Source organism: Mus musculus, chromosome 6 (assembly GCF_000001635.26).
Source record: "Mus musculus strain C57BL/6J chromosome 6, GRCm38.p6 C57BL/6J".
Taxonomy (NCBI): domain Eukaryota; kingdom Metazoa; phylum Chordata; class Mammalia; order Rodentia; family Muridae; genus Mus; species Mus musculus.
In genome coordinates, this window is record NC_000072.6 from 37,978,965 (window position 1) to 38,002,188 (window position 23,224).

At 39.2% G+C, this 23,224-nt stretch overlaps 1 protein-coding gene and 1 pseudogene across 2 annotated transcripts in view; both read right to left on the minus strand.

Moving 5' to 3' along the window:
* Positions 1-4,774: 4,774 nt before the first annotated feature.
* Positions 4,775-23,224, minus strand: part of Svopl (SV2 related protein homolog (rat)-like) — a 63,271-nt gene continuing 44,821 nt past the window's right edge. Inside the window, exons 15-16 of one of the 2 annotated variants that reach the window (NM_177200.4) lie at positions 7,534-7,647; positions 4,775-5,559 (exon numbers count right to left, since the gene is read on the minus strand). In NM_177200.4, the coding sequence (NP_796174.2) occupies positions 5,548-5,559; positions 7,534-7,647 (126 nt within the window). In that variant the 3' untranslated portion in view covers positions 4,775-5,547. Of the gene's footprint in view, positions 5,560-7,215; positions 7,648-23,224 lie in introns of those variants that run through there. The other variant, XM_011241386.3, reaches the window with a different exon arrangement.
* Gm18401 (predicted gene, 18401) lies at positions 15,701-16,352 on the minus strand (annotated as a pseudogene).

The window sequence follows — 23,224 nt, forward strand, 5'->3', positions numbered from 1 at the left end:
CACTCCTAGTGACCCTCTAGGAAAATTTTTGCTTCCTGTCCCCATAACTCTAGGTTCTGCTGGCTTAGAAGTTTTGGCTCCAGAGAGGGGAGTGCTCCTACCAGGAGCTACAACAAACATTTCATTGAACTGGAAGCTCAGACTTCCCCCTGGTCATTTTGGGCTTCTAATGCCCTTAAACCAACAGGCTAAAAAAGGAATAACAGTGTTAGGAGGGGTGATAGATCCAGATTACCATGGGGAAATTGGATTACCTCTTCACAATGGTGGTAAGCAAGATTATGTCTGGAGTGCAGGAGATCCCTTAGGGCGTCTCTTAGTACTACCATGTCCTGTGATTAAAGTCAATGGGAAACTACAACAGCCTAATCCAAGCAGGATGACAAAGGACGCAGACCCATCAGGAATGAAGGTATGGGTCAATCCTCCAGGAAAAGAGCCAAGACCTGCTGAGGTGCTGGCTGAAGGTGAAGGAAATACAGAATGGGTAGTAGAGGAAGGTAGTTATAAATACCAATTAAGGCCACGTAACCAGTTGCAGAAACGAGGATTATAAAGTAATATGAATGCCCATTGTAAATTTACTAATGCGTTTGTGATTGTACGAGGGATAGTTATATCATGTTAGGCGTATTTACAACCTTGTTATTGTTTCATGTGAACATGAGATATTATTTGTGTCAAGTTGACAAGGGGTGGATTGTAGTGGCTATTCCTGGTTGTCAACTTGACAATATTTGGAATGAACTACAATCCGGAATTGGAAGGCTCACCAGTGACCCTTATCTGGAGGCTTGGAGATCCTTATCTGGATCTTGGTTTGAAGATCTTGAGCCATAGTGGCTATGGATTCCAGAAGATTGAATCTCCGAGTTAAGGAGCACACCTTTAATCTGGGCTATGCCTTTCATCTGGGATTAAAGGTGTGGTGGAACACACCTTTAATCTGGGCTACACCTTTTGCTGGAGACAATATAAGGACATTGGAAGAAGGGAGTCTAGCTCTTGCTCTTGCTCTTGCTCCTTTGCCTGCTTGCTGCGTGAGACTGAGTAACTGCTAGATCCTTGGACTTCCATTCACAGCTGCGACTGAACAATTGTTGGGAATTCGGCTGCCGACTGTAAGTCATCAATAAATTCCTTTACTATTTAGAGATTATCCATAAGTTCTGTGACTCTAGAGAACCCTGACTAATACACTTCCCTAACCTAAAGAGATGCCCATGAACATACAAGAGCCTACAGAACTCCAAATAGACTGAACCAGAAAAAAAATTCCATCACATTTAAATACCAAATGCACTAAACAGAATATTAAAAGCAGTAAGTGAAAAAGGTCAAGTAATATATAAAGGCAGATCTATCAGAATTACACTAGACTTCTCACCAAAAGCTAGAAGATCCTGGACAGATGTCATACAGACCCTAAGAACACAAATGCCAGGCGGGGCTACTATACACAGCAAAACTCAATTACCATAGACAGAGAAAACAAGATATTCCATGACAAAACCAAATGTACACAATATCTTTCCATAAATCCAGCCCTACAAAGGATAATAGATGGAAAATGCCAACACAAGGAGGGAAACTACACTCTAGAAAAAGCAAGAAAATAAACTTTCAACCAACCCAAAAGAAGATAGATACACAAACATAATTCCACCTCTAACAACAAAAATAACAGCAAGTAACAATCACTTTTCCTTAATATCTCTTAACACCAATGAACTCAGTTCCCCAATAAAAAGACATAAACTAATAGACTGGTTTTGTAAACAACCCAGCATTTTGCTGAATACAGAAAATGCATCTCAGTGACAAAGTTAGACACTACCTCGGAGTCAAAGGTTAGAAAACAATTTTCCAAGCAAATGGTCCCAAGGAATAAGGTAGAGTAGTGATTCTAATATTTAATAAAATCAACTCTCAACCAAAAGTTATCCAAAAAAAAAAGGGGGGGGACATTTTGTACTGGTCAAAGGAAAAATCTACACAGATGAATTCTCAATTCTGAACATCTATGCTCCAAAATGCAAGGGTGCCCACATTCATAAAAGAAACTTTACTTCAAGGCCAGCCTGATCTACAGAGTGAGTTCTAGGACAGCCAGTACTGCACAGAGAAAGCCTGTCTCAAAGAAGAAGAAGGAAAAAAAAAGAAACTTTACTAAAGCTCAAAGCACACGTCGCACCCACACAATCATAGTGGGAGACTTCAACACCCCTCTGTTAGCAATGAACAGATCATGGAAACAGAGACATAGTGAAACTAACAAGTTATGAACCAAATGGATCTAACATATTTATAGAACATTTCATCCTAAAGCAAAAGAATATACCTTCTCAGCACCTCATGGTACCTTCTCCAAAACTTAACATATAATTGATCACAAAACAGGCCTCAACATATGCAAGAAGATTGAAATAATCCCATGTATCCTATCAAATCACCACAGACTAAATACCAACAAAAACAATGGAAAGCACATATACACATGGAAGCTGAACAACGCTCTACTCAATGATTACTTGGTCAAGGAAGAAAGAAAGAAATTAAAGGCTTTTTGGAATTTAATGAAAATGAAGACACATCATACCAAAACTTATGGGACACAATGAAAGCAGTGGTAAGAGGAAAGCTCATAGCTCTAAGTGCCTCCAAACAGAAACTGGAGACATCTTCCACTAGCAACTTAACAGCACACCTGAAAGCTCTAGAGCAAAAAGAAACAAATAGACCCAAGAGGAGTAGAAAGCAGGAAATAATTAAACTCAGGGCTGAAATCAACCAAGTAGACAAAAAGAACTATGCAAAGAACAAAATCAGGAGCTGGTTCTTTGAGAAAATCAGCAAGATAGATAAACCCTTGGCCAGACTAATCAGAGGGCACAGACACAGTATCCACATTAATAAAATCAGAAATAAAATGGGAGACATAACTAAGAAATATATTGCTCTTGCCTCTCTTTGTTTCACTTGCTTTCTCTCTAGCCCTCTTGTGCCCTCCCCCTCCGTTCTTCCCTCTCCACGTGGCCATGGCCGCCCTTTACTTCTCTACTGTTCTCCCTCTCTGCATTTCTACAATAAACACCTGAAACCATAAAAAAAAAGAAATATATCTTAAAATAATTGTTGAATATTAACAGTTGAAAATATTAAAATTGTGTCCTACAAACATGGGACTATTATTGATAATTTTTTCACTGTGCTTGAAATTAGCATTTTCTTAATGTTTAACTTCAAAGAGTTTTTGCTATTTGGAAAATTTTTAAATATACTTACTGATAAAATAATTTCTCTCCTAGAAACACTGATAATCTTTTTTGAGTGAACTGATTGTAAGGCAATGTACACAGATATAGAATAGGTTTTAAAGACCCTCTAACTTATGTTAGGTGGTATCATATAAGGGCTTTTGAATATATTTCTTAATGATTCATTTTTAATATTTTATGTTCTTTTACTATGCTTAATTTCCAAAGAATATTTTGTATGTTTTGAAACAATTTAGTATTCAACATTAGATGTAGGATCCTCAGTTTTGAATAGTATTAAATATTCATTAATGATATTTTTAGGGTATGAAAGGATATGAGTATTAAAGTTGAACAAATTTTTCTATGTATTTGATTCTCAAAATAATATCATTAATATGTTTCATGTATAAAATGCATTTAAATAATAAAATTTAAGAACAAAAATAATAGGTAAGGTAACTAGCTTAATATATTTATATATTACACCATGCTGCAGTAGTCTGTATAATTATCCGTCAATTAGAAATAAATTTTTAAATGAAAGAATTTGTTTTAATTTTTTAGGCTTGTAAGAAAGCCCATATGTATACCTTTCAGAGCCTATAACATAGTCTTTCAAATTCATGTGTTACTGGTTTGGTTTTTATGATGGGGGTCTATGTCGCATATAGCCCTGGCTGTCCTAGAAAGGCTGGCTTTGAACACAGATTTATCTGCTTCTGCCTGGTGAATTCTGGGATTAAAGGCCACCACCAAGCTGGGCCAATCTATGCATTTCAAATTCAGGATTCAACTAGTCATAAAATTTGGGAAAAAGTGATAATTTTTAATCCCATTACTTGGAAGGCAGAGGCAAATGGATCTCTGAATTTCAGGCTAGCCTGGTCTATAGAGTTAGTACAGCCAGAAACACTATACACAAACACTGTCTCAAAAAAAACAAAAAGAAAAGAGAATGTGTTTATACTAAATATACATAGGCATCTCTGTTATTATTTTATACATAGCATTGCTGTAATGACCTGGAGATGACAGAAGTATAAGGAAGGATATACATACTGTGCCATTTTGTATAGGATTAGGTGTTTGGTTTCCACCGGGTGCCTTGGACCCAGTCCTTTAAACTGCTAATGTGTTAATAACTGCACCTTTATTATAAGAAACTAACTTTAAGCCAGTTATAGAGTGGATCAAACAGGAATTGTTTGCTTCCTCTTGTATGCAGTTGTGGTTGCAGCTGCAATCTTTTGCCAAGGAGGGCAGGGGATCCTTAGCCAGCCTAGTGGGCCTCCATAATAAGCCTGAACAGCAAAAGACAAAATCTAAATATAGACGCTTTAGATGTTTTCTTTCCACAGCATGTCTTTCCTAATAGAACTTGCATAACCAACACCCCCCATATATCACGTTCTCTGCAAACAGTATATAAGTTAAGCATGTTATAGGAGAGCTGTACATGCGTCATGGGAAGCAGTGATTCCCTCCTATGATTTAAAAAATAAAGAGTAATGGCATAAGGAGAAAAGTAACTTTATTCCCAGCTTCTTGCTAGCTATGTACAGAATAAAGTGGGGGTTTTTTGTAAACTATCAAGACCATGATTTAAATTCAGTGAAAATCAGTCTAATTTCTTGCCTTAGCTACAGAATCTCTGTCCTTCAGCCACAGACCATATGGGCCAATGCCAAGTGTTTGTCTAAGGTTAAATAGTTGTTGATACCGCCGGGCATGATGGTGCACACCTTTAATCCCAGCACTCTGGAGGCAGAGGCAGGTGGATTTCTGAGTTCGAGGCCCTCCTGGTCTACAAAGTGAGTTCCAGGGATATACAGAGAAACCCTATCTCAAAAAACAAAAACAAAAAAAAAGTTGTTGATACCAAATGAGAAGTGTATCCTCCACCCTTACCTTCTCCTGGCCCCATTCAATCTCAGGGTTTATTGGTTTGGAGGTAGGCTTTTGATGTTTGTAGACAAGATCTCATGTAGCCCAGGCTAGCCTCAAACTAACTTTACAACTGAGGAGGATATTGAACTCCTGGTCATCCTGCCCCCTCAACCTGTATATGCTGGGATTTCAGGCATGAACCACATGTGTCTAAGGATATCCTATAAGAGGCTTGTATATATTGTTCCCTAAGGAAGAACCCCACTGCATTCTTGGTGTGTGCCTTCATTGCCTTAATATAACTTGCTTTCTTAATTACCACGTGCAGAAATAAACCCATTAAAAATAATAACTCAGTGAAGATCAAATATACTTTTCTCCACATTAGTATTGCAGGTCCTCATTTAATTTGCTATGGGAAAGAAAAAAGAAAGAAATTAGTTGGTAAGGTTTTGTTCTTAACTTACAGAGAATTATATACATCATTTACAATGCTAGCTTTATAATTTAAAGTTGTTGCAATACAGATATCTAAAGAAGTCCACACTATACTCATTCTGGTTTTGGTTTTTGGTTCTTTTCAAGCATCATCTTTTTTCTGTGTAGTCTTGGCTGTGTTGGATCTCTCTGTGTAGACCAGGCTGGCCTTGAACTCACATCACCTGCCCCTGCCTCCTGAATGCTGGGATCAAAGCTGTGCACCACCATGCCTGGCACTATAAACACGTTCTTTAATGATTGAGTTTTTTAAGTGACTCAGCACTAAGCTATTGACCAGGTTGGTTTATTCAGTCAAATTACTGTTTTCTTGTTTTTAAAAAGATGTGCTTGTCCGTAGGAATATTATCACAGCGGTGAGCTATGTATGTATCTATATGTGTACCTTTAATTTTCCTAAAGACACCACCATGCAATGGCCAGGGTGTGTGTGTGTGTATGTATTGAACCAACATGTTAAAGGTTCACCATGCCCCAATGCCAAGTCTCTATCCTACCCCAGCAACAGAAGGCCTGGCTTTATAGGCGGGTTGAATTAGAAACCCGTGAGGGACATTAACAGATCCATTAGGTTCTTCATTCTCATTTGTCAATTTGGTAGCTCACACCTAGTAACCCTAGCACTCAGAAAGCTGAGGCAGGAGGGTCACCACCAATGTATAAAATGGAAATATTGGGAAGGGAATGGAAAATTAAATTTTGCCCAGCTTGTCCTTAGTAATCCTTTGCATAACGGGTGTGGTGATTCCTTATAGGAAAGGCAACGCCTGAGTCGTCGTGTCTGACTGGTACTCAGTGATGAAATCAACTGCAGAGTATGTCTGTTAGCACTGTGCTCTGAGGTAGAAAAGTTCCATCTTCTCACTGATAACCAGATCTTGGCAGGCCTCTGTGTTCCATAATGAGAGCAGTGGTCCCAAGTTCCCGGGGACTTGAGCATAGATCTATGTTAAGGAGGCTGTGCCCTCCCTTCATCCACAGCCTCCAGAGAAATAAGGAGCCCAAACACAAAGCCAAGCCAAAATTAATTTCATAGGCCAAATACTTCTGCCTTCATAATCTTTAATATTAATTAGACCAATCTTGAAAGGAAGAATGAGAAAGGAAAACTCGGGGGTTTGTGCGGGGAGAAGCCAGTCCTTTCCAGCAGAACTGACTAGTCTGGGGAGATGAAGCCATTAGGGGCCCTCTGGCCCTAATGGTCCCTTTCCTAGGCAGTGCCATGGTGGTCTGGTAAGACACTTGCTCAGGCAGGCTTCATCTTGGCTACATAGGCTTAATTCAACTCTGAAACTCTTCTTCCAGATGCAGTGGAACTGGAGGTCAGTTTACTGGTGGCAGCTGGAAATCACAGCTCATACACCAGCCTGCTTCTAGATGAAGAAACCTCTAGTACATGGCACATGAAGTTAGGTTTTCTAAGACAGCTGGCCCAGGGAATCCACATTGAAATGTCCACCACTCACTACAGATATTAGGGAAAGGGACTAGTCTGCTACACACAGACCCTGTGATCCCAAAGGCTCTGCGGTAGTGTTTTGGTTTTTTGGTTTTTTTGTTGTTGTTTTTGGTTTTGTTTTGTTTTGTTTTGCGGGGGTGGTTTGGTATGAAAAACCTTTTCCTGACTTAATAAAGGCCATCCATATCCCAAGCTTATCTTTGGCCAAAAGTGATGGCTAAGGAGCTAAGAGGTGGCTTAGATGAATTACTGTTCTGAGTTCTGTTCTCAGCTAGCACCCATATTGGGCACCTCATAAATGCCTGTAACTCCAGCTCCAGGGCATTTGCACTGGTTCACATACCCACACGCAGACACATATGCATACACATAATTAAAAATAGTTTTTAGGTGACGAAAGAAAATCCAAGCGCTTCCTGAGTCACTTACCTGCAAAGCGCGTCCTTTGGTCTCAATGGGAAGAGTAAATGCAGAAATAGCGCACACAACACAGACAGATGAGAAAAGACACAGGGCTCCCAAGAATGAGGCACTCATTAGGACCTGTAGTCAAAAACAGAATGACTTGATTCATTATGCCCCAGTTACTTCACTGGCCTTTGATATCAAAGAATGTGTGTGACCAAATACATATATAAATGGTCCGTATAGCCAGATGTGTTATTGAGCCTTTGGAACATGGGTTTGATTGGACCCAGCTGGGACAGGCACCTTGAGGGACTGGCATCAGTACACTGGACACCTTACATCTCTTTGCACTTACCTATCTGTAATTGCTAGAGCAGATTTCCATATCTGAGGACACAGGAAAGTTTCCTTGTTCTCCCAGCGGCTCAGCCTGCTTAATTCCTAATCTCACTTTGTGATAAACTTTCTACAAAACCTCCATTTCCTCCTTCACTTCTGGCAGGACAACAGAACTTTTTTTTTTTTTCAGAAGAGCTAATCTCCAGAGTCTTCGAAAAGATTGCTACTGTCTTGTCTCTATACACAGTGTTTTGTATGACTGTCAGGACATTTTTTGTTTAGTTTTCTTAAAGACATGGTTTCTCTCTGTAGCCCTGTCTGTCCTACAACTCACTCTGCAGACCAGGCTGACCTCAAACTCAGAGATCTGTCTGCCTCTGCTTTCTAAATTCTGGGGATTAAAGGTGCATGCCACCACACCCAGCTGACTGACTGTCGAAATGTTATATTTGATCTCTTTTTCTCTTTTCCCTAGCCAGCCCCGCCCCCTTATATAAGAAAGGGTTTCTATAAGTCTATATACAACTTTTGGTTGGATCTGTTCACTTTGCTACTGGCTAACCAAAGACTTCATGAACCCATTTCTCCAGGAGAGCACCCGGATAGATGGCTGATAGTCAATACCGTGATAGTTATCAGCTGCTTTTACAGGATAGTTGCCTACAGTGCAAAAGGAACAAGAAGGCCTGCTAACATCAGACTACCTACATTTTTGAAAGATCTGGAAATTAGTGAGTCTAGTACAACCCTGTCAATTTAGAGATGAGATTGCCTTGGCTCATCACAATAACTATTGCCCCAAAGTCTTGGGTCTGTGGAAACTAAAGCCTAGTGAGTGATACTACCAAACTCAGAAACCAGACTCCAGTATATAAAGTCTACTGCCTTCCAAACTGGCAAATAGAGCCACATATATAAACAGGACCTGGCACATCAACCTCTAATTAATTGGAGTTGACCTAACATGATAGATAATATTCTCATGGGGGGATGTGCTTTGAAGGGTTTGAGATTGGCAAGGCAACTTATGTAGCACATGTGTGCCTTGAACTCACTATATAATTGTGGTTAGCCTCGAACCCCTAATTCCTTTCTACCAACCAAATTCTAGGATTGTAGGCACAAGTCATCTAGCTCTCTGCTCTTTGATTTTCATCACCAAAATTATATATATATATATACACATACACATACACATACATACATACATACATACATACATATATAGCAACTTTGAGGTGAGTATGGGTTACATAAAATCCTGTGCCCATTACAGAGACAAAGTGTGGAGCAGAGACTGAAGGAATGACCATCCAGAGACTGCCCCACCTGGGGATCCATCCCATATACAATCACCAAACCCAAACACTTTTGTGGATGCCAACAAGTGCTTGCTGACAGAAGCCTGTTATAGCTGTCTCCTAAGAGGCTCCACCAGTGCCTGATAAATACAGAGGTGGATGCTTGCAACCTACCATTGGACTGAGCACAGGGTCCCCGATGAAGGAGCTAGAAAAAGGACCCAAGGAGTTGAAGGGGTCTGCAGCCCCATAGGAGGAACAACAATATGAACTAACCAGTCCCCCACTCCCTCCCCAGAGCTCCCAGGGACCAAACCACCAACACATGCAAAAAAAAAGTTAACTGAACATGTTAATGGCCAAGCTAATAAGCAGCATTCTTAGATGCTTTCTCCTTCAGTTCCTGTTTGAGTTCCTGCCTTGTCTACCTTCAATGATATACCATGACCTGTAAAGGCAAGCAGAAATAAACCATTTCTTCACACACGCGCGCGCACACACACACACACACACTCCTGTGCCCGGCGTTAAGTTAGCATAAAAAAGATTAGGAAAATGCATACTCATACATTAATTAAATGAACTGCACATGAATGAGTGTTAGGTCTTAGATAAAGTCTTACATAATTCTCATCAAGGTAATTTGTAATTCTAATGGAAATAAAAATTCCCAGAAGGAACTTGAAATCAGTTTGGAAAGAAAATTGTTTTTAAAATGAATTTCAAAGAAAGTTTTCAGGGAGCCCTAGGGAGGTGATTAGCCTTAGGTACTAAGCATGAGGTTATAGAAAAAAAGCAATAAAGTAGTGAATCACAAAAGATCACTAGTGAATACCTGTGGAAATGTGTTTTTACTATAATAGGGACATTATTAAGTCAAGTGGGGAGAAGCTAACAGCCATTAATCCTTATACCTGCTAAGTAGGTTGCCGTTGAGCTACTTTCCCAGCTTTTCTGTTGCTTTTAAGAGCTGTATCCTTACCTCAGACCTTAAACATAAAGTAGAAATCGAAGTTTACAAAGCAGGTGAGTGTAGCTGGCCTTGTGGTACATGCCAGGACTACACAGCCACAGACCTTGTCTTAAAAAAAAAAAAAAGGCAAATGATTGTCCGATGAGAAGGCATTTAAACATGACAAAAACACCATGGGCTAAAAGTATTGGCTCATAAATTTTTAAAAATATATAGGTCTAAAGGTTTCAATAGTAGACCAAAAGGCAGACTATAAAATTACCTGTATTGTAGGGGCCGAAGTGATACAATGTGCACCCGTGTACATATACTCTCAATACAGACATATATGCCTACACACAATTTAAAATGTAATAAAAACTAATCTCCCTTTTTAAAAACAATCTGTCCCAATGAAAAAAATGGAGGTCTACTCTGACAAGATCAGTGTCCTTCCAGAAAGAGGAGATAGCACACACTCCATGATGGGAGACAGCCACAAGCCAGGAACAGAGCTCTGAACAAGACCTTCATCTTCATTTTTGTTCTTGAACCTTAAAGAATGTCTGCTCATTCCCACACTGCCCGTGGTCTTTTGTTTACGGCAGTTGAAGAGGCAGCAACTGAAACAAACTGTAGGAATTTGTGAAGAATTGTCTGAAGTGTAATAAAAAAAAACGCTGGAGTTAAGATTCTTTTAAGACAGTCCCATAGAAATTCAGAGAGAATAGATAGATGACTCTAGGGTTCAGAAGTGAGGCCTGATGCAAAAAATGAGAATTTAGGAGTCATGAATTTGAGCATGGCAGGACAGCTAGAATCCTAGCACTTGGGGCATAGAAGCAGGAAGATCAGGATTTCACCATCATCCTCTGAGTGTTTGAGGCCAATCTATATACATGAGATCCTGCCTGGCTCAAAAAAGGTGGGGGTGGGGCAGGGGTCAAGATGACTCAGATAGTAAAGCCTGATACCACCAAGCCCGAATTCAACCCCTAGGATGCTCATGATGGAAAGACTAACCTCCATATATACCATGATACATCCATACACACAAACACAAATTTAAAGCTAGAGAGATGTCTCGGGGCTAAGAGCACTGGTAGCTCTTCCAGAAGACCGGGGTTCAGTTTCCAGCACTCACATAGTGACTCACAGCTATCCATAACTTCAGTTCCAAGAGAGCCAATGCTTCCTGGCCTCACAGACTGCACGCCATGGTGTATAAATAAAGATACAGGCAAAACACCCATACACATACATTGTTTTCAGATTAACCAAAAAACTCTTAAAAGCAAACTCACAACTCCCCCCCCCACCCCCACCCCCACCCAAAAGATCATGGGCATATAGTTGGCAATTAAAACCTAAGAGTGACAGTAGTTAAGTAAAGAGCAATGAGGAGAGATAAGCGTGCAAATATTAAGCAGTAAGAACGTTGCAAAGGAAGCAAAAACAAGGTTAGCCTCAAAGCAACTGATGTGAATGCACCAGGCACATAGGAGGAGAAACAAGAAGGTAAGATGGTAGAAGTTACCAGCAGGAAGTAAACTCCTTAATATGGCCAGGAGCATACGTAGCTTTTGGTTTTAGGGCCCTGAGCAGTGATAGAGGAGGAGTTACTGCAAGAGTCAGTGAAGAAAGAGTAGAGGGAAGAAATGCCTCAAGAGTTTACTGGAGATTCTGGAGGACTTAGTTTACAGCCTATAACTGTGGAACCTGAAGCATGCCAAGAGGCTGACTGGGTGTATTCAGCATGGATGGTAGATAGCAGGCACAAATAGATGTGTTTACAAAGTCAGGAGCCTCCATGAGCAACTGTTCAGAATGAGGTCTGCCTGCTGACTTCTCTAAACCAATAAAAATACACAGTAGCTAGGGGTTGGAGAGATGACTTAGGATACAGACTTTCTGATCCCCAGGTCCTATGTTAGTGCTCAGCAAGCGAGCCCACTAGCAGATTCAGCAAGAGACTCCTGCTTCAGAGAATAGAGAGTGATCGACACGATACCAGTCTCTGCTTACATATTCACCACATGCATGTGCATCTGCTTACACATGTGCATTCCCATGAATTATAAAGACAAGGGAAAATGAAAGTTATAGAGTAAACAAATATTAAAAGAAAGGTATGACAACACCCAGAGGCAGCTCCACTCCCAGGCACTCCTATGTGCCCAGGATCAGAGGTAAGGAGCACACAACATCTGTCCCCAACACCGGTAGTAACTGGGACCAGTGGGACCCAGGCATGCAAGAACTCTGCCAGACCAGTAGCAAGGGTTCCTTCTGGTCTGTCTGGGCCGGCGCCCTGAGCAGACCTTGGGCGCAAACTCTGCAGCCAGCCCCACAACACCCAAAGGCAGCTCCATTCCCAGGCACTCTAACATGCCTAGGATCAAAGGATCACAGGATCCTAAAGAGCTTGGTCACACCAGGATCTCTAGGTCCCAAAGGCACCTTGACTCCCAGGAGCTTGGACACACCCAGGATCGCAGGATCTCAGAATCACAGCTTGACTCTGAGGAGTTCTGACACAACCAGGACCACAGGAAGGACAGGCTCCAGTCAGACATAGCCAGGGCAGGTAGCACTAGAGATAACCAGGTGGCAGGAGGCAAGCATAAGAACATAAGCAACAGAAACCAAGGTTGGTTGTTATCATAAGAACCCAATTCTCCCACCAGCAAGTCCTGGATACCCCAACACACCAGAAGAGCAAGATTCAGATCTAAAATCACTTCTCATGATGATGGAGGACTTTAAGAAGGTCATAAATAACCCCCTTAAAGAAATACAGGAGAACACAGGTAGAAGTCCTTAAAGAGGAAACACAAAAATTCTTTAAAGAGTTACAGGAACACACAAACAGGCAAAGGAAAGGAACAAAACCATCCAGGATCTAAAAATGGAAATAGAAACAATAAAAAAATCACAAAGGGAGACAACACTGGAGTTAGAAAACCTAGGAAAGAGATCAGGAGTCATATATGCAAACATCACCAACAGAATACAAGAGATAGAAGAGAGAATCTCAGGTGCAGAAGATACCATAGAAAACATTGACACAACAGAGAAAAAAAATGCAAAAAGCAAAAAGCTCCTAACCCAAAACATCTAGGAAATCCAGGACACAATGAGAAGATGAAGCCTAAGGATAATAGGTATAGAAGAGAACGGAGATTCCCAACTTAAAGGGCCAGTAAATATCTTCAACAAAATTATAGAAGAAAACTTCCCTAATCTAAAGAGATGCCCATAAACATACAAGAAGCCTACAGAACTCCAAATAGACTCGACCAGAAAAGAAATTCCTCCTGTCACATAATAATCAAAACACCAAATGCACAAAACAAAGAAAGACTTTTAAAAGCAGTAAGTGAAAAAGGTCAAGTAACATATAAAGACAGACCCATAGATTTACACCAGACTTCTCACCAGAGACTATGAAAGCTAGAAGATCCTGGGCAGATGTCATACAGACCCTAAGAGAACACAAATGCCAGCCCAGGCTACTATATACAGCAAAACTCTCAATCAACATAGATGGAGAAAACAAGATATTCCATGACAAAACCAAATGTACACAATATCTTTCCATAAATCCAGCCCTACAAAGGATAATAGATGGAAAACACCAGCACAAGGAGTGAAACTACACCCTAGAAGAAGCAAGAAAGTAGTCTTTCAACAAATCCACACAAACATAATTCCACCTCTAACAAGAAAATTAACAGGAAGTAACAATCACTTTTCCTTACTATCTCAATATGAAAATTAATATTACCAACATATCCTAATCAATTGAAATTCAAAAATATGAGGAATTAGAAATTTGTCGGCTGTCATCCCGTGGTCTCTCTAATTTGGTAATTGGAGAAATAGGTCCAATATTGTACAATCCATATACACTTTATGCTTGTTTGTACATGACAGGGTCTTACTGTGTGCCACATAATGGTCTTTAAATCATGCTTCTCCTATCTCAGCCTCTCTTATCAGTAGGACTGTTTATTTGATGTTTTTACACTATACTATGGTTTTCAGAACAGCTTACATATTTCAAAATTATTTATACAGCCAAAAGAAATGTAGGCAATTAATTTGGGAGGTAGCTTGTAAGAGAACAGCAAAGAGTGAAACTGAAGGCTTTGCTTGATATTTATAATTACTGTATCAATTTTGAAGAAGAGAACTTTATAAGTTAATGATTTTCAAAATCATCACAGCCAATGAAACAGAACTTTACCCTCACCTAATGTCTGTACCCAAGCAGAACCGTTGTTCATTGAAACAGTTGATGAATGACTTCATGGATAGACAATCTTTTTTTTTTTTATGGACAGACAATCTTAATACACACACCATTTCTTAAATGAATGTAACTTGTTCTCTGCGGGCTGAGAATGACAATAATCACTCAAGTCAAATAGCCTTGACCATAGCAGGAAATCTATATCCAAAAATCATGCCTACAATTCATTCCTTGGCACAGCAGAACTGTCAACTCTTAGCTTATCTACTATGGAGGTAAAATCCTTTGGTGATATGAGGGACATTCAAGTGCAGCCTTATTACAATGAACTCCAATGCCCAAAAACTGTTCTTATTTTGTGTTTGTACTACAGTAAGAGCCAATATTTTAAGCTCTACTAAAAACAAAACAAACAAACAAAAAGACTTTATCTATGTTCATTAAAAAAACTAATAGTGATATATTATTTTAAAATATCATATAGTTAATGTAGTTGGAGTTATTTGAAATTTATATTGAGAAAAACATGTATTTTCAGTATTGCTGTAGACAAACATCTACATAAAACTGTTCAATTGACTGTTATTTTATATCAAACAACTTTTATAAGACTCATTTTTATTTTTACAATATTTTATAAATTTTAAAGAATATGATAAAATACTAAAGGCATTGCAGGTTTTGAAGTGGGGGCTCTCTGGGAGGAGTTGGAGTACAAAAGGGAAAGAAGAATGTGATGTAAGTCTATTTACTCAAAATATGGTTTTTTTTAAGATTTATTTATTATATGTAAGTACACTATAGCTGTCTTCAGACACTCCAGAAGAGGGCATCAGATTTCATTATAAATGGTTGTGAGCCACCATGTGGTTGCTGGGATTTGAACTCGAGACCTTTGGAAGAGCAGTCGGTGCTCTTAACCACTGAGCCATCTCACCAGCCCTCAAAATATGTTTTTAAATGTTATCAAATTCAGATAAATTGAAATTATGTATCTTTTCTCATCATAATGCAATAAAACTTAAATCGAAGGGGGAAAAAAAAAGCCATGATGAACTCTCAGATGTACGTAGCCTCACTTACTTCATCCTGCAAGATTTTGCACATAACCCTAATTGTGCATCTGGACAGATTTTCTTACCTAATTATTTGAACTAGACATATCAGGAAACAGGATTTTTACATTGGAAGTAATTTATGCCATATATTGCTATATGTGTGACATGAATTTATTAGTTCATGCTGTTTGGATTGAGTATTTTATCTTCATGTAGGTCTGTGACACAAATATATATGTTGCCCATGTTGATCAAAATATGGTGTCAAATCCCTTGGACCTTGAATTACAGAGAGTTGCAAGCCATCATAGTACTGCTGGAGGTCACACCATTTCTACTATAAGGGAAGCCACTTTTCTTAACTACTAAGCCATTTCTCCAGTGTCTGAATTAGTTAAGACAAATCTACTGTGTATTACTATCATATCTATTTAGGATCTGTTCTAGGCATTATAAAGTTGAATTTGTAACAGATTGATGGTTTTAATATGATGTTAATACAGCTCAAAAGGGCTGGACAAGACTGGCCATAGATACGTGAATATAGAATCCACATGTTAAATTCTCAGGAAGAAATTATTCTTAGCGTCCTTTCCCATTCTCAACAAGTATTAACTGAATTAAATATGGCTTGTAATCATATAAAGCCCCTAAATGTAGACTATAACAAGGAGCTATGTTATTAACAATAACTATTAATTATGAGCACAAAATCTTAAGAATGTAATCTGTGTGCTTCTCTTGTGTATGATTTCCACTTCAGTATATGAATTAAAAACAGGGGTGAGTACCTCATCTTTAATGCACAGGCATTTTCCAATGCCTGTTCCATTGGAAATTTCATTTTCTGGGCATAGGACAGAATCAAACCAGCAAGCAGCGTTCCCTTCCTGAAGAAATTTCCTGAATCCAGGACCACAACTTTCACTGCATACCAAGATAAGAATTGGATGATATTAGAGAAGTGTGGACATATAAGAATTAATCTGGTAACTGAATTATATGAAAGTATTGGGTAATAATGCATTTAATATTATACATGCCCATTTTATTAACTTATGTGCCTATGAAGCTATCAAGAGCTATGGAAAAAAGGAACACAGATGGAAATTACAAATAGACACACTTAATTCTTAGAAAGGTAGAAACAACATTTTTTAAAAGTCAATTCTAAGTTAACCAATACCTTTAACAAGCATCAAATCTTTGTAGTGGGTTGTATGTATCTTTGCATGTCTGTCAATGATAGAATGTTTGCCTGGCATATTGTGAGATTTTGGTTCAATATCTAGTACCAAGTCAAAAAGAAAAAGAAAGGAAAAAAAAAAAACCTTAGGATTTGGACTAGCAGGTGCCATCTAGGAGAGGCTAAAACTAACAAATGACTTTTCTGGAGATGTCTCATTGTTTTGCATGGCTGTGATGAGTAGACTCTGAATTGCAGGACCTTCAGAGATCTCATCTCAGGGTTCATTCTTGTTTTCCATATGTTTTTCCTGTCATTATTATGTAGTCTAATTATTCCTGGGAATTAGCCCACCCTACTGGGCAGATTTTCTATAGATTAACAAAGATGCACTCTCATGTAGCAATGCTGTGTAGACAAACTGATGATTTCGTAATTCCTGATAATGATCTTATAGAATTCCTAAATTTATACAAGTAATTTCCAGCTCTCTAAAAAGCTGCAAATAGGGCTGTGTAAATCTCCATGTGTCACAGGCTAATTGCTCTAGGATAAGAAAGCAGGCTTGGAACAAATTTACCATCAGGGAAAACATTCCTTCTAGGCTAACTATGAGACCATTATCTGCTAACTAAAGGTCAGAAACTGGGAATGGACAATTTATTATAGGTGCAAGGACAGAAAAAATAAAATATTGACCAGTTTATCTATACAAAACTTCAAAACTAATGAGATACTAGGCAGATGATTTGCCTCTTGACAAAACCTGTGACAAGTTATGACAAGAATTATTGTTTTAAACTTTTAATGAACTTATGGAGCTAATAACAGATAATGAATGTTTAGTCTGATACTAGTCTTAATGGAAACACATGTAAACATTTTTTGCTGTGACTTCTTATCTATTCATGCCTTGGATTAGTGTCTTAAAATTGGTGTGGACTTTTGGAATGTAAAGATGTTTGCAAAACCATGTGATGATTTACCCTGAGAAAGTATTAAGAACTAAGAACAACAATAAGTATGGGGCTTTTTTTTTTTTAAAGATTTATTTATTTATTTATTTATTTATTTATTTATTTATTTATTATATGTAAGTACACTGTAGCTGTCCCCAGACACTCCAGAAGAGGGTGTCAGATCTCATTACAGATGGTTGTGAGCCACCATGTGGTTGCTGGGATTTGAACTCCTGACCTTTGGAAGAGCAGTCGGGTGCTCTTACCCACTGAGCCATCTCACCAGCCCCCCCCCCTTTTTTTTTTTTAAGAAATAAAAATGTTAAGGGCTTTTTTTTCTTACTTTTAACAATAAACACAGGGCTTTTCTTTACAAGCAACAATGAAAAGGTAGAAGCTTTTTCTTTCAGTGAGCAGTAAAGGGTGGCACTTCTTTTTTATCCAGAATGAGTGAGTTTTTTCTGCATTGGTGCTTGCTCATTGGAACTTGCTTATGGAAGCTCTTGCTCCACCCACCAAATGTATATATGCCTATGTAAGTATAGGGGTGTATATGTAAACATGCATGGAGACTTGGGGAGTTGATGAAATAGGTGGTCACGAGCTGGACCAGAGTGTGTGGGTGTGCACATATTGCCTGTGTAAAAGATTGTAATTCTTTTCCTTTCTTTTCTATTTGGTTCACAAAAAGTTAATAAATCTCACCTGACCAGTGAGAGGTCCTTAGTCCATCATTGTATCCTACCCATTACCATTCAATCATAAAGGCTGGGGCAGACCCAGCATTGGGCAAACACAGGAGGTAGAATGCAAGTAAATAATTCTCATGGGTATCTAAAAACAGCATCACGGTGCTTTAACAAGCCAGTTTCATTGGAGCAATGAAAATGTGATTAGCAACAAAACCAGCTAGCTCAGAGGACTGGAATAGTGAGTTGGTAATGCACCAAACAACTGGGAACATGAACAGGCAGACATTTCTAAGTCCCCAGCAAAGAACAGAGTATTCAATAGTGCTGCGACAACTTGCCTGCCACTTGAAAAAGCCATTTCTTGCATGACCTCAGTGAAGACATTTCAGTACACTTCATTGAAGAGAGCATCTCAGGGATTTCTAGTCAGAATCTGGGCTGCGTTTTTTGTAAAAGTAGTTTGGGTTGGGGAGTTAGCTCAGTGATTAAGAGCACTTGCTGCAAAAGCATGCGTTTGGATCCCTCCCAGAACCCATGTGAAGAACTATTGTAGTCGTGCATACCTGTAGTCTTGGTGCTGGAAGAGGTGGAGACGGGAACATCACTAGCCTTTTTAGTTGCTAGCCTAGCCAAAACCTAGCTCCAGCTTACCAGCGAGAGTCTACATCAAAGGAATAGTACAGCGAACAATAGAGAGCAGCTGACATCTTTCCCTGGCCTCCGTTTGTACATACAAGCACACACAACAAAAATTCATTAAATTGGACATGATTTGGGCATTTGGATATTATACTTAATAGGGGGTTTGTAGAGAGCCCTGGAGCAACAGAGAAGTGCTTATTTTCACAATCTTAATCACAGACCAAGCAAAGTAAGCCCTTACTGTGCTTGACGGACGCATTCTGCCACTGGTCATTTTCTATTCCTGAAACACATCAAACTCTGTCCCACTTCAAGATACTATAGCTATTGCTGTTGAGATTTTGTCATTTGTTGTCTATTCTAATGCTAAGCTTGGGTCCACAAGACCTGGAGTCTATACTTAGCCCCTGTGATCCTGCCCCTAAGTTAATTGTGAATGGTGAAGATGCCAACAACCAATAGCTAGTCAGCTGCCTACCCCCCATGTTTTTAGAATCTGCTTTCCTATTGATAACCCCAAGTTATTACTTACTATGCTCCATCCGGGCTGCTCTTAACTACACCTGGCCAGCCCAATAGCTGGGCAGAAGAGACATAGGTGAGTTTAGGTTTCTGGGGCTTGGGGGTCAGAGAGGGACTATGAAGAAGAAGAAAGTGAAGGAGGAAGAAAGAGAGGCCCCCATTGTCAAAAGAACGTGGCCCTAAGGCTGGCCAGTTGGAGTTAAGAACAACCCAGATGAAAAATAGTAAGTAGTAAGTAAAAATTAGGAATATCAATAGGAAAATAGGTTTGACTAGCATAGAGGGTGGGTATTTGCCCAACTATTGTGTTGTTGGCATCTTTATTTACCAATCAGAAACAACCAAGATGTACATGTGGACTCTCTTGTTTCTAGGACAACCAGGTCTCGGGGCATTACAATAGATAGCAAACCACAACAATCTGTGGTAGTTTGAATAGGAATGGCCCCCATAGACTCCCTAGGTTTGGCCTTAGGGAGTGGCACTATTAGGAGGTAAGGCCTCCTAATAGTGATTAGATAGTGGCTAATAGTGGCTAATAGTGGCACAATTAGGAGGTAAGGCCTCCTAATAGTTAGAATAGGTGTGGCTTTGTTGGAGGAGGTGTGTCACTGGGGAGTGGGCTTTGATGTTTTAGAAATTCACTTCCTGCTGCCCACTGCTATGAATGTAGAGCTCTCAACTCTTTCTCACAATGACGGCCTGCACACTGCCATGTTCCCCACCCTGACAATAATGAACTAAACCTCTGAACTGTAAGCCAGGCCCAATTAAATCTTTTCCTTTATAAGAGTTGTCATGGTTATGACATCTCTTCACAGCAACAGTACTTAAGATACCAGCCTAACCGAGGGCACAGCTTATAGATCAGCTTTCCCTAGTGAGTCTACTGAGAACCAAGCCTGCCTACATCTCCAAGCCTAACTCAGGTCACACAAGTCCTGCACCAGACTAGCCTGAGGCAGGCCAGAATCACATCTCAGACATACAACTATAGAAAGAAGACCACACGCCTAAGTCGAATCCCCAAAGCACAAACAACATGAATGGCCAAACAATATTCCTCGAGCCTAAATGAATCCCTAGAATCCCGGAATACAAAGATTAAGAGAACAATCACCAGCCAGGCATGGTGGCACATGCCTTTAATCCCAGCATAAGCAGATCTCTATCTACATGACCAGCCTGCTCTACAGGAGCATTTCAGGACAGACAAGACTATACAAAGAAACCCTGTCTCAGGAGGACCAGCAGTCTCAATTAATCTGGACCTCCGAGATCTCTCAAACACTGGACCACCAAAGAGACAGCATACATCAGCTGATATGAGGCCACCAACACACATACAGTAGAGGACTGCTGGGTCTGTGTTCATTCAGAGATGATGCACCTAACCCTCAAGAGACTGGAAGCCCAGGGAGTTTAGAGGTCAGGTGGGGTGAAGGGTGGGGACATCCACATGGAGACAGGGATGTAGGGAGGAAGTATGGGGTGTGGAATAGTCAGTCGGAGGGTAGATTGGGGGGAATAAAATATGGAATATAAAAAATAAATTAATTAAAAGAAAAAAGAAATTAAGGAAATCCCGTCTCAAAAAACAAAAACAAAGAACATTAACTTCAGCAAAAGAAAAATGAACAAATAGTTCAATGAATTTAAAGGGAATAGCAACAAATGCCTAAGTGATGCTCAAGAAAAGACAAATGCATGGCAAATGAGATTAAAATAATCCAGGACTGGAAAACTGAGAACTACTGAAAACTGAAGCCAGAATGAAGATAGAACTGAAAAACTCAAACTATCAACCTTAGGGGTAAGCCTTACAAACAATAGACAAGTAGAAGACAGAATGTCAGAATGTGAAGGTAAGAATTCTGAGGAAAAGAATTGGAGCATACAAGCAAAGAATATGAAAAGGTTTTAAACACATGAAAGAAACATACAGGAATTATGTATGAGATACCATTAAAAGACTAAATAAGCCGGGCGGTGGTGGCACACACCTTTAATCCTAGCACTCAAGAGGCAGAGGCAGGTGGATTTCTGAGTTCGAGGCCAGCCTGGTCTACAGAGTGAGTTCCAGGACAGCCAGGGCTACACAGAGAAACCCTGTCTCATAAAACCAAAAAAAAAAAAAAACAAACAAACAAAAAAAAAAGACTAAATATTTAAATGAAGACAACAAAGAATTCCAGGTCAATGGCATAGACTAGATCTTCAACAAGATCATAAAAGAGTCCCAAAATCAAGGAATGACATACCCATAACAGATACCAAAAAAAGCACACTAAACCTCAAACTACCCACTGTATATTATGATTTAAACATGAGATGTATAGAGAACAAAGAGAGAGTACTGAAAGCTGCAAGAGGAAAATCCCATGTTTAGGAAAATCCATAAGGAGGAGCTGACTCCCTAATGAAAACTTTCAGAACCAGAAGAACCTGGAGTTATCTACTTTAACTCCTAAGACCATGGGTGCCAACCTACACTACTGGACACAGCAAAATATCTGCTGTAGTTTAAGAAGAAAGAAAAATGGTCTGTGGCACAAACAGGCTAAAAGAATTCGTGTCCTAACCAGCCCTACGTGGAATGATGGCCACAGTACTGCAGACTGAAAATAGGAATAAGCCCACTTGAGAGATATAGACAGAAAACAAGTGAGGCTATAATTACTGAAACAACTGGACCGAGAACAGAAGGAGGAAAAAATATAATAAAATGGCAGCAATCAACATATACTTTACAATAATGTCTTTAAAAATTAATACCCTCAACTTACCAATTAAAAAAAAAAAAAACAAAGTAGCCAAGTGGCTTAAGAAAGCCATCTCTCTGTTATCTACAAGAAATCACCACCTTGCCCTCAATGATAGGCACTACCTTAAAAAGAAAGGTTGGAAGAAAGTATTCTAAGCATCTGTGAACAGAAAGCAAGCAGATATCAACAATATCCTAATATTCATCAAGATAGACTTCAAATTAAAATTAGTCAGAGAGATAAAGAAGGCTATATCCTTCCAATCAAAGGAACAATTATCCAAGAATATATTACAATCCTAAGTATTTGTGCAACAAACTCTGACACACCCGATTTTATGAAAAGCATATTGAACCTAAAGACACAGATAAATTCCAACTCAGTAATAGTGGTTGATTTCTATAAATCTTCTTTCTCAATAGGTCAGCTAGTCAAAAGAGATACATGTATCAAAATTAAATATGTAATACATCAGGAGGACCTAACATATATACAGAATATCCCACCCAAATACATTCTATTCAGCAGTCCAGGAAAGTATTCCATGAAAAGCAGATCACATCCTGGAAACACAAAAAAACTCTTAACAATTTCAGAACTATTGAAATAATCCCATGCATCCTATATGAATAAAATGCAACGAAGTGTAATATCAACAGCAAACAAATCCCCAGTATTTATACAAATCATGAAGAGTTAACAGTACATTACCGAATGACGAGTGTGCCAGAGAGGAAATCAAGAAAAAATTTTAATTTTCTGTAATTAAATAAAAATTAAAACACAACAAAACAAAACCTGTAGGATGGATACATTAAAAGCAGTCCTAAGGAAAATTTAAATCTCTAAGCACCTATATTAAAAACTCAGGCTGGAGAGATGACCCAGCAGTTTAAGAGCACTGATTGCTCTTCTAGAGGTCCTGAGTTCAATCCCCACCAACCACATGGTGGCTCACAAACATCTGTCATGGGATTCGATACCTTCTTCTGGTGTGTATAAAGACAGCTACAGTGTACTCATATACATAAAATAAAAAAA